The following is an 11,694-nucleotide window of genomic DNA, read 5'->3' on the forward strand; positions in this document are numbered from 1 at the left end:
GTTAAAAAAGTTAATTTTAATTTTAAAAATTAAATTTTGAATTAATTAGATATGATCCTTGTTTTGAATTTGACTTTTAACAACCACAAACCTTTTCTCCCACATCTGCACCGCGCCCCACCCTTGCTCCCCACAACCCCCCGTCGTCTCTCGCGAACCACCGCACGCGTTTTGGCTTCCTCGTGCATCTGCAAGCGCCGCACGCATTTGCGCTTCGTAGTGCCTCCCAAACCGCCGCACGCAGCCTAGCTTTGTTGCGCCTCTATCTCGCCCGTCGCCGCAAGCAGCCCAACCTCGTCCTCCATTGCGCTGCTGCAAGCAACCTAGCTTTGTCCTCCATTGCGTATGCAGGTGTTTATTTTTCATACAAAAGAGATGTTTATTTTTCATGCAAATGAGATGTTTGTTCTTATTGTGAATGAAATGTTTCTTCTTAATACGAAATGACTTAGCTGCACTCGGAGTTGGTGACAATGGGCGACGACGACAATGCTTGGGAGATTTTTTGCAGCGAAGAAAACTGCGTGCTGGAGTAGGTAACGGACTGCTGATTGCGGTGAAAAGGGAGTTTAGGCTAGAAGGGGGTGTAATTGATTCAAAGTAAAATTAAGTAAAAATGATAGATTTATGGTGAAAATGAAATTGAATGGTTAATGAACCTGAAATACGACCCATTACACATAGCAGGATTGTTTCGAGAACTTAGGTTGTGTTTGTTTACAGGACAGGATACTAAGACACAAAATCGTATTTGACAGATGAAACACGGACAGAGACATTGTGTCCTGAGACACTAAATTAGTGTATTTTGTGTCCATTCTAACAGAAAAGACACAGAGATACTAACAAGGAATACAACATATTTTTTATTTTTTCTTTTATTATTCTTGATTTTTCATAATTATACGTTTTATTATTATATTTTTATTCTCAAATTTTTTGAATGAAAAAATAAGAATAAATTAGATTTCTATAATTTATTCTATTTTATTACCAAATAGAATACAAAAATACTAAATTTTATACTATTTTTTTATATTTTATCTTCAGTGTCTTATCTGATCCTGTTCTCAAAAATAAATACAGCGATTCCATTTTGGGTACTATTTTGATAGTACAATATTAAAACTAGGTGAATTATATAATAAAAAGGTATTTACAGATTTTTTTTATAAAATAAAAAAAATTGAAAAAATTAAGATCCACATTTTGAACAATAATAAAATAATTAAAAAAAAACTATAAAAAAATTTATACTCTCCCTATAATCTTATACAATTTTAATCTATATAGAGAATCCTTTAAAACTATAGTCACGAGTGAGTAACTTAGTCAATAATGTATTTAGGGGGGTCCCCTGCAAGCCACTCAAATCTTGCCATGTGGAGAGCCCAGAAACCCCACCTTCCTCTCTATATATAATATAGAGCTTCCTCCCCTCTTTCCACCACAACACATGCAGCAGCACCTACACTGAAAAAAAAATAAAAAAACTTTGAAACCGTTTTCACGAATCTTGGGGAGAAGAGAGGAAGCACAGCACAGCCTCCAAAAAAAAAAAAAAAGAAAAAAAGAAAAAAGAAAAGAAACTAAAGAAAAGAAAAAGAAAGAAAAAAAAAACCTTTCTCTCTCTGATCTCCTCTTTTAGTTTTCCCGGAAAGCACACACCCAAAAAAGAAAAAGAAAAAAAAAGTAGTTGTTGTTTGTGTTGTTTGTGAAAATGTTTATCGAGAAGTTTAAGGTTGAGAGTCCTAATGTGAAGTACAGTGAGGATGAGATTCAGTCCGTGTACAACTACGAAACCACGGAGCTTGTTCATGAGAACAGGAATGGTTCTTATCAATGGATTGTTAAACCCAAAACCGTCAAATACGAATTCAAAACCAACACCCATGTCCCTAAATTGGGGTACACATAATCAAGATCCAAATTCCAAAACATTTTATTTTCACTTTTTTGTTTCATTTCTGATTTCATTTTGTTTTTTAATGCTCAGTGTAATGCTTGTTGGGTGGGGTGGAAACAATGGCAGCACACTCACTGGTGGCGTTATTGCAAACCGAGAGTTAGTTTCATTCCCAGCAGTTTTTTGTTTTATTTTTTTATGATTATTGAGAAATAATGGTGTGGAAATTGTGTGTATTATGTTCAGGGGAATTTCATGGGCAACGAAGGACAAGATCCAACAAGCGAATTACTTTGGGTCTCTGACTCAAGCCTCTGCTATCAGAGTGGGGTCTTACCAAGGAGAGGAAATTTATGCCCCATTCAAGAGCCTCCTCCCTATGGTATTTTTATTTTATTTATTTATTTTCCTTCTTGTAGTCACCTGTGCTTTCAGAAAATTTAATTAGTGTGTCCATTTTTCTTTGGTAGTTCCTTTCTGTTTTACTTAATTCAGCGTGTTTTGAATTATAAAAATGTTTTTTTACAAATATTTTAGTCATTGTGAGGAGCGCTAGCAAGAGTGAATGTTGCTACCATTCAGCTTATTCTCGTGAAGAAAAAATGCTAATGTTGCTAATTTTCACTATAGTAATGAAGGTTAATTTTCCTTACATATATAGGTTAAGAGTTCAATTTTGATGCATGCACTGACGGTCTAAAAAAACTTACACATTCATCCAATTATATTCGTGCATTTAGACGACTTTTTAAATATCGGTTTTGAAAATTAGTTATTTTTGCTACGGTGATTATGCTTACATGCATGAAAATTAAATTCAATTGGTAATGGTAGTGATTTTTGGTTAATATGTTATAGAATTAGTCATTTTGAGAAATTTCTATATCTGATAGACCTAGAGCAATGGTTAAGGCATAAAACCAGCAATTGATGCTTGTTTCAAGTGAAACTTGTGCATTGGGCTGCCCTAGTGGATTTTTCTTTTTTATTTTTATTTTTGTTTCGTGATTATGAAATTCAATGCATAATTGTAATTTAAACTTGTTTGTGTAATTCAATTAAGTAAAAAAATGTTGTATATGCTGTCGTGCATAAATTAATAGCCCTCTTGTCATTAATTTCGGAGTTCTTGATCATTTTGGTATCAAAATATGCGTGCAGGTTAACCCCGACGACATTGTGTTTGGTGGATGGGATATCAGCAAGATGAACCTGGCAGATGCCATGGCAAGGGCCAAGGTATTCGACATCGATTTGCAGAAGCAGTTGAGGCCTTACATGGAATCCATGGTTCCACTCCCTGGAATCTATGACCAAGATTTCATTGCTGCTAACCAAGAAGCGCGCGCTGACAACATCATCAAGGGCACCAAGAAGGAACAGATTCAGCAGATCATCAAGGACATTAAGTGAGCCACACTAATATCTATCTATTTTATTGCATTATTATTATTCAATTTTTCAATGTACCATTCTATTAAAATTCAAGAATTATTTTGAGACATTGATAGTATGACCCTATTCGGAAGTAAACTTACATTTGACATGAACTCAGGGAATTTAAGGAACAGAACAAAGTCGATAGGGTGGTTGTCCTGTGGACCGCCAACACCGAGAGGTATAGCAATGTTGTTGTTGGTCTTAACGACACCATGGAGAACCTCATGGCTTCTGTGGACAAAAATGAGTCAGAGATCTCTCCTTCCACCTTGTTTGCAATTGCTTGTGTTATGGAGAATGTTCCTTTCATCAATGGAAGCCCTCAGAACACTTTTGTCCCAGGTTTATTGTTTTCTGCCCTTTATGTTTTTTCCTCTTCTATTGCAGTTGATCATTACATGCAACTTTCGGGTTCTAACTTATGCTTGTGTTGTTGTTAATCTAGGGCTAATTGATCTTGCCATCAGTAGGAACAGTTTGATTGGTGGAGATGATTTCAAGAGTGGCCAAACCAAAATGAAATCTGTGTTGGTTGATTTCCTTGTTGGTGCTGGTATCAAGGTACATTTTTTTTAGAATAATGTTTCATATCATGTCTGTTAATTTTATGTTGAAAAACATCCTATGCTCTTTGATTTTATGCTTTAACCTGTGCATTATGTTAATTTGATTCGGTAAAAATGAAAATAAGTAAATTGATTTCTGAAGACTCCATTTTTAATATTTGACAGCCAACATCGATAGTGAGTTACAACCATCTTGGAAATAATGATGGTATGAATCTCTCAGCCCCACAAACCTTTCGATCAAAGGAAATCTCCAAGAGCAACGTTGTTGATGATATGGTCAACAGCAATGCCATCCTCTATGAGCCTGGCGAGCACCCGGACCACGTTGTCGTGATTAAGGTAATGTTTTTGTTCCACCCTAAATTTCTCTGATTCTTATTCTTATCAAGTCTTGGTTTTGCTTATTTTCTCCCTGTCTTTGTGTTTTGCAGTATGTTCCTTATGTTGGGGACAGCAAGAGGGCCATGGATGAGTACACATCGGAGATATTCATGGGCGGAAAGAACACAATCGTGTTGCACAACACCTGTGAGGATTCCCTCTTGGCTGCTCCTATTATCTTGGACTTGGTCCTTCTTGCTGAGCTTAGCACTCGAATTCAGTTCAAATCCGAAGCTGAGGTAATCATTTTGCTTCTTATTTGTACAAATCTTTGTATTTTATTGTTATTGTTATCAGCCTTCTGATGTAAACCGTTGGCGATATGGTTTCTGCAGGGCAAGTTCCACTCATTCCACCCGGTCGCAACCATCCTGAGTTATTTGACCAAGGCCCCTTTGGTTAGTCCATATCTCTAGAGTCTATCTGATTCAATGTTGTGTTTGTGTACATATTATGCAAAGTTTCAGTTTCAAGAAACGTGCACTAAACCTAGTTTCAGTGAGTGACTCGTATGATATGATGGTTTCTTGCAGGTTCCACCGGGCACGCCAGTGGTGAATGCATTGTCGAAGCAGCGAGCAATGTTGGAAAACATAATGAGAGCTTGTGTTGGTTTGGCACCGGAGAACAACATGATTCTAGAGTACAAGTGAATCGAATTCGAATCTGTGGGCAAGAAGCAGTAGTTTGAAAGAATAATCTTGGCTGAATGTTTTGGAGCCGTTATTATCCCCTGGCTGCTCCCTTTTTTCTTTTTTCTGTTGCTTAGGACGTTTGCAAGTGTAATATTTTGCTTTGGTTTCTGTGTTGCTTTACCATAGGGAAGGGCAGTTATTTTGTTTTCCTTGGTGCATAAATATGTTAGGTTTGTGTGCTTTGTGGAATCAAATGAAAAGCATAAAAAAAAAAAAGTTATGTTCTTGGTCTTAAATTGGTTTATGAACCACAGCTTAGACTACAATGCATTATAAGCATCAACTTATCAATTTTTCACAAAGCTAAACTAAAGTACTTATTCTCCATCAATTGCTCAACTGATTGGCTCTCATGGCCTAAATAATAAGAAATGGGATAAATGGTTTCACTTTTAGCATGCTTATCATACCTGGAAGAGGCAATTGATGCGAACAAAATATTGGGTCAATGGTTTAATCGGTGGATCACTGGTTAAATTGCTTAAATCAAAATTAATTTATATAATATTTAAAAATATAATTTAATGTCCAATATGTTATGTATTAAAAAAATAAACATGGTATAATGAAAAGCATCTTGGCTTTATGGTTGTCAAGTTGCTGCACATTCTTCTGTAAAACTTGATGATCACATTATAGTGTTAATATTTTGCAGTAACATACATTGTTTTATTTTAGGTTAAGCATCCAAAATTAAGAAAAAAAAAAAAAAATCTTAACGTCTTTGTCTTCAATTCGTTTTACAAAATCTATTTTCTCCTATGTCTTTGGTACTGGTGCTGTCAAAACCGGTGATGATTTTGTTGAAAGGCATGAGAGTGATGAGTAATATATGTTTGGAAATGAAGTTGACAATTGTGGTGGGGGTGAAGTTGAAGTTACAGTAAAAAAGTTAATTCAATATACTTTTGGTAATTTTGCCAACTTAAGAACCTAATAAATTGCAGCCAGGATTTCCTTAGAAATAGTAACCTGAAAAATGTTGTGTCAAACTCTACCTATCAACATGCTGCTGGTAAAGTGAAACTGACCAGTAGTGATTTTCGGCGAAATTGGCAAATAAAGACAAAGTTAAAAATAAGTTCACAATCAACAGTATTACTATTACCTTAAATGCATAAACTAATTACTATAAGCCTATAACACTAGCAGATTAAGCCACACAGTAAGTACAACAACAACGAGAACACGCCATTCGTATACTATTGACCATTCTTCCATTTATAAGGCCATTTCCGTGGGCAAGTGAAAGCCCTTTCAGTTTGCACTCTTTCTGTTTTTTAATTTGCATGGAATCAGTCCTGCATATGGGCCAATTTTCTTTCTCTTTCTTTTTAAAGAATTGAATTTATTGTTACTTATAACCTAACGTAAACATTTAGAAAAGAAGGTATAAAACATGGATAATGTTAGAGAACCACCAGAATTTATTGTTTTTGACTAGTAATTAGTTAGTAATATTTAAAAGTGTTGACTAAAAATGAATAATACTGCGTGTACACTAAAATCAGCTACTAGTATAAATTATAAGTTAAAATACAATATATATATTGAGAATAAATTAAACAATACTTATATTTATACAAAAATACATTATGAATGATTTTAGTGTACAAGTAATATTTTTAGCTAAAAATATATAGTTGAGCTCCTAAACAAAAGATATTGAGAGTCACCAAAAAAAAAAAAAACAAAAGATATTGAACTAATAGCAAAAAATGCCTGTTAATATAAAATAAAATTGCTGGTCATTAAGCTTTTCTTATAAAATATTTAGTTTGAGCTATCAATTGGTAAAACTCTAAATTAGTTTCCAAATTCTTTTTGAGTCAGTATGATAGTTTCTCATTTTTTTTATAACTCGTTAATCTCTAAACTTTTAAATTATGAGACAAATTAGCCTTATAAACTTACAAAATGGCATAGTCCTCGTTGTAAACCATCCAAAATTCCAAAAAAATAATTGATTTGTCTCACAATTTTAAAACTAAAAGACTAGTGACTAATAAATAAAGATCAAAGATCAAGGTAATCACTTAAAAAGAGTTTGAGGACTAATTTGAGAAATAATGTCAACTAAATTTAAAAATAGTTATTTGCAAATTTATTTTATAATTTTTTCCCCAAAAATTACCATATTTTGCTTTTATATTTTTTTAAGGAAAGCTACTCTGATATAGAATAAAATTATATAGAAAAGACAGAGAATAAAAGTGAAAAGGCCAACATCTGCGATAGATTTCATGACATAAAATTATTTAAATAGAAGAATGTTACAAGTTTAACATGTATTTTCTGTATATTATTACTCAATATCTAAATTCCCACATTTTTTAAGAAGTCTAAACAAAATGAGTCACAACAGACTGTTCTCTAATAGCAAGATCCTTTGGTGAATATTATTTAGATTTGATGGGCCCATTTTGATCAATGCCGATCTTACTAAAATTCTACTAATTGAATCAGACACAAACGATGCAGCCGAGGCCTTAGTTCAATGGCAGCATCATCTGTCTTGCTGGGAGCTGCACTCGGGTTCGAATCTTAAGTGAGGAATATAGAATTCATATTAGTAGTGTATCTATGTAGTGTGTGTAAGTGTGTAATACATGGGTATAATACTTAGGATTAGGGGTTGTCCAATTCACTTGACAAAAAAAAAAAAGACACAAACGATTATAATACGAAAAAGTATATACGCATAGGTTTGGTTTCTTAAAGTTTTTTTAAAAAGTGTCTGTATTTTTTAAAAGTTTAAATTTTTTGTTTTGTATTTGGTAAATTAAAAAGACAATGTGCTTGTGCTTGTATAGTAGTTTTTAAAAGATCGGGATATTTTTAAAACACCTAAAATAGAGCTTTTTAAAATTGGCTTGTACTTTTTAAAATTTAAAAGTCTAATAGAACTTCATATGTTAACTAATTTTTAAATTTAATGCTTGTATTTATGTCTATTATAGTATTTTTAAATTTTAAAAGCTATTTTACTAAACGCAATTGTTGTTACTTGTGTTTATTGAAAGCTATTTTTAATTTGATTTACTAAACATAAATGTTACAACTTTTAAAAAGCCATCTTTTAAAAATTAGCTTTTATAAACTACTTTTGAAAAGGAAAAACTTTACCAAACTAGGCCATAGTAAACCATACAAAATTAATTTTAAATTTTAGATTCTTAATTAATTAATATTAGATTTTAAAATTTAAAAATTTAGGATTAGCATCGCAAAACACATTACGTATGATTCCTCCCATCTCATCGTAACAGCATTTTTGACCTTTGTCACGCAACCTACATAGTGCCCTGCTAGTCTATATCTACATTTCGCCGTCATCGCCAGAGGCATCTTTGACTCGCGGTGCTTGTCTTTCCAAAAGTGCCGCTGCCTGCGAAACCCATGCAGGCGCTGCTGTATTTCTTTTACGATCCCGTGCTCCCATAGTCGTTGCTGTTCATGACCCCAAGACTGGTGCCGCCGCTACTGTTCACGACCCCATAATCTTCTTTTTTGTTGTTGTTGCGTGATTAGTGAGGGCGGCGCCGCTGCTGGTATACCGATTATGTTACCATTTACGGTGTTGAATGCAACTCAATAAGAGCGAAGATGGAGTCATCAATTGGTGATGAAGATTCTAATTACCCATCGTTCGACATCAGTGATCATTTTAATCAATCAGAGGGCAACATTGAGAATTTGAGCATTGATGAGGATCAACATGATGACAAGTATGCAGTGGAAGCTTTATACAGAATTGGATATTTATTTTTCATGCAAATGGGATATTTTTTCATAATTGAAATGTATTATTCTTTTATATTTTATGGGAATTTGTTGTATATGCCTTTTACTTTTTAGAGCTACATTGGTTACTATAACTTGAGAGTTGAAACAGTTCCAATGGAAGAGAAAAAGTAATAATAATATTTTTCTTGTTTAAAAAAGTCCTCATACATGTTAAATAAACAATTTTGTATTTAATTGTAGCATTTTAGAGTTTAAAAACTAATAAATTTATTTAGGATATTTGTTGTTCAATGATTTAATGCAACTAGATGTCTCTTGTTGTGTGTTTATGTGAATTTTCATGTCGTTGACTGGATGTTTATTTTGTTTTATGTCTGATATTGACTTCATGGTATGGTATCTCAAATGATACGTTTGTTTGGCTTTGTTTGTTTGTGTTCGATTAAAGGTCGTGGAAGATACAGACATTACTGAGCTAGAAAATGATGAGATGGACTGAGTCATGAGGTGCAAACTGTAATTATTGTTGTTTTAACAATAACGAGATTTTAGAATCCAATATTACTCATGTGTGGCATTGAGCGATGTTTGTTGTGAATTAATGTATAGTTACCGGATCACAGTGGCCTTCATAAGGAGGAAATACCAAGTGTTGGATTGTGGTTTGATTCTTTGTAACTGGCACAGGAATTTTATGCGACCTATGCAAAGAAAGTCAGTTTTATAAGTAAGATTAAGACCACAACATTTGACAGGATAACAAAAGAATTTAAGAAACCGATTAACCAATCGATTCAGTGTAATTGGGAGGGTTTTCGCAAATCTCGTGTGAGAGAAGCAACACGGAAGAACACGATTGCAGCCATGAGATACAGAGCAAGGATGCAAGTGAAGTTTGATAGGGAGAAAGAAAATTGGGTGTTGTTGAAGGTAGAATTGAGGCATTCACATTCATGTTCTGCTAAAAAGGAGGTGCACTACCACAAGTATAGAGAGCAGACCATGCATGTTAAGTGCGTGATTGAGGATAACAATGAGGCTGGCATACGACCCAACAAGACATACCTAGCACTAGCTAACGAGTTTGATGGGTCGTCGAACATGGGTTTCTCAGAAAAGGATGTGAGAATTACATTACAATCAAACTTTGGTCTACTAATGTCAATGCAGATATTGAATTACTTCATGCGAATGAAAGACATCTGATGAGCGGATAATTTATACGCTTTTTGGCATTGTTTTTAGTATATTTTAGTTAGTTTTTATTATATTTTTATTAGTTTTTATTTAAAATTCACTTTTCTGTACTTTACTATGAGTTTGTGTATTTTTCTGTGATTTCAGGTATTTTCTGGCTGAAATTGATGGACCTGAGCAAAAATCTGATTCAGAGGCTGAAAAAGGATTGCAGATGCTGTTGGATTCTGACCTCTCTGCACTCGAAGTGGATTTTCTGGAGCTACAAAAACTCAATTGGCGCTCTCTCAATTGCGTTGGAAAGCAGACATCCTGGGCTTTCCAGCAATATATAATAGTCCATACTTTGCCCAAGATTTGATGGCCCAAACTGGCGTTCCAAGTAAGCTTAAGAATTATGGCGTCAAAACGCCAGAACTGGCACAAAAGCTGGAGTTAAACGCCCAAACTGGCACAAAAGCTGGCGTTTAACTCCAAGAAAAGTCTCTACATGTGAAAGCTTCAATGCTCAGCCCAAGCACACACCAAGTGGGCCCGGAAGAAGATTTCTGCATTAATTACTTATTTCTATAAACCCTAGGCTACTAGTTCTCTATAAATAGGACCTTTTACTATTGTATTTTCATCTTGGTTCTTCGGGTTCCCTCTCTGGGGCCGAAGCCAATGACCACCATTATCACTTTTGTATTTTCAACAGTGGAGTTTCTACACACCATAGATTAAGGTGTGGAGCTTTGCTGTTCTTCATGAATTAATGCAAAATACTACTGTTTTTCTATTCAATTCACGCCTACTTCTTCTCTAAGATATTCATTCGCACACAAGAACATGATGAATGTGATGATTATGTGACACTCATCACCATTCTCACCTATGAACGCGTGCCTGACAACCACTTCCGTTCTACATGCAAACAAGCTTGAATGTGTATCTCTTGGGTTTCTAATCTAAGATTAGAACCTTTGTGGTATAGGCTAGAATTATTGGCGGCCATTCCTGAGATCTGGAACGTTTAAACCTTGTCTGTGGTATTCTGAGTAGGATATGGGAAGGGATGACTGTGACGAGCTTCAAACTCGCGAGTGTTGGGCGTGTGACAGACGCAAAAGGATCAATGGATCCTATTCCAACATGATCGAGAACCGACAGATGATTAGCCGTGCGGTGACAGCGTGCGTAGAACATTTTTACTGAGAGGACGGGAAGTAGCCATTGACAACGGTGATGCCCAACATAAAGCTTGCTATGCGAAAGGAGTATGAATGATTGGAAGAAGGCAATAGGAAAGCAGAGGTTCAGGAGGAACAAAGCATCTTCATACGCTTATCTAAAATTCCTACCAATGAATTACATAAGTATCTCTATCTCTATCTTTATTTTATGTTTTATTCATCTTTAAATTATCAATCCTCCATAACCATTTGAATCCACCTGACTGAGATTTACAAGATGACCATAGCTTGCTTCAAGCCGACAGTCTCCGTGGGATCGACCCTTACTCACGTAAGGTATTACTTGGACGACCCAGTGCACTTGCTGGTTAGTTGTGCGGAATTGTGACAAAGTGTGATTCACGTTTGAGAGCTCCAAGTCTTTGGTGACATTGTTGATGATCACAATTTCGTGCACCAAGTTTTTGGCGCCGTTGCCGGGGATTGTTCGAGTTTGGACAACTGACGGTTCATCTTGTTGCTTAGATTAGGTAATTTTACTTTTTATTTTCGAAAATTTATTTTAATACAAAAAAAATTTATTTTGT

At 34.8% G+C, this 11,694-nt stretch overlaps 1 protein-coding gene across 1 annotated transcript; it reads left to right on the forward strand.

Moving 5' to 3' along the window:
• The first annotated feature begins 1,444 nt into the window (after positions 1–1,444).
• Positions 1,445–5,227, forward strand: LOC112785449 (inositol-3-phosphate synthase 1). The gene is made up of 10 exons (XM_025828914.3): positions 1,445–1,908; positions 1,997–2,065; positions 2,153–2,288; positions 3,068–3,315; positions 3,462–3,688; positions 3,792–3,907; positions 4,078–4,254; positions 4,347–4,535; positions 4,632–4,694; positions 4,830–5,227. The coding sequence occupies exons 1-10, from the start codon at positions 1,721–1,723 to the stop codon at positions 4,947–4,949; spliced, it is 1,533 nt and encodes a 510-aa protein (XP_025684699.1). The 5' UTR covers positions 1,445–1,720; the 3' UTR covers positions 4,950–5,227.
• Positions 5,228–11,694: the final 6,467 nt, after the last annotated feature.

This window comes from Arachis hypogaea, chromosome 20 (genome assembly GCF_003086295.3).
Source record: "Arachis hypogaea cultivar Tifrunner chromosome 20, arahy.Tifrunner.gnm2.J5K5, whole genome shotgun sequence".
NCBI classification, from domain to species: Eukaryota; Viridiplantae; Streptophyta; class Magnoliopsida; order Fabales; family Fabaceae; genus Arachis; species Arachis hypogaea.

Bases quoted from the DNA above. Each gene is read 5' to 3' on its own strand.
- LOC112785449 (XM_025828914.3), top strand. From the start codon at position 1,721: ATGTTTATCGAGAAGTTTAAGGTTGAGAGTCCTAATGTGAAGTACAGT. The intron at 1,909-1,996 runs GTACACATAATC...TTTAATGCTCAG, and splicing joins ACCCATGTCCCTAAATTGGG to TGTAATGCTTGTTGGGTGGG. The intron at 3,689-3,791 runs GTTTATTGTTTT...TTGTTAATCTAG, and splicing joins TCAGAACACTTTTGTCCCAG to GGCTAATTGATCTTGCCATC.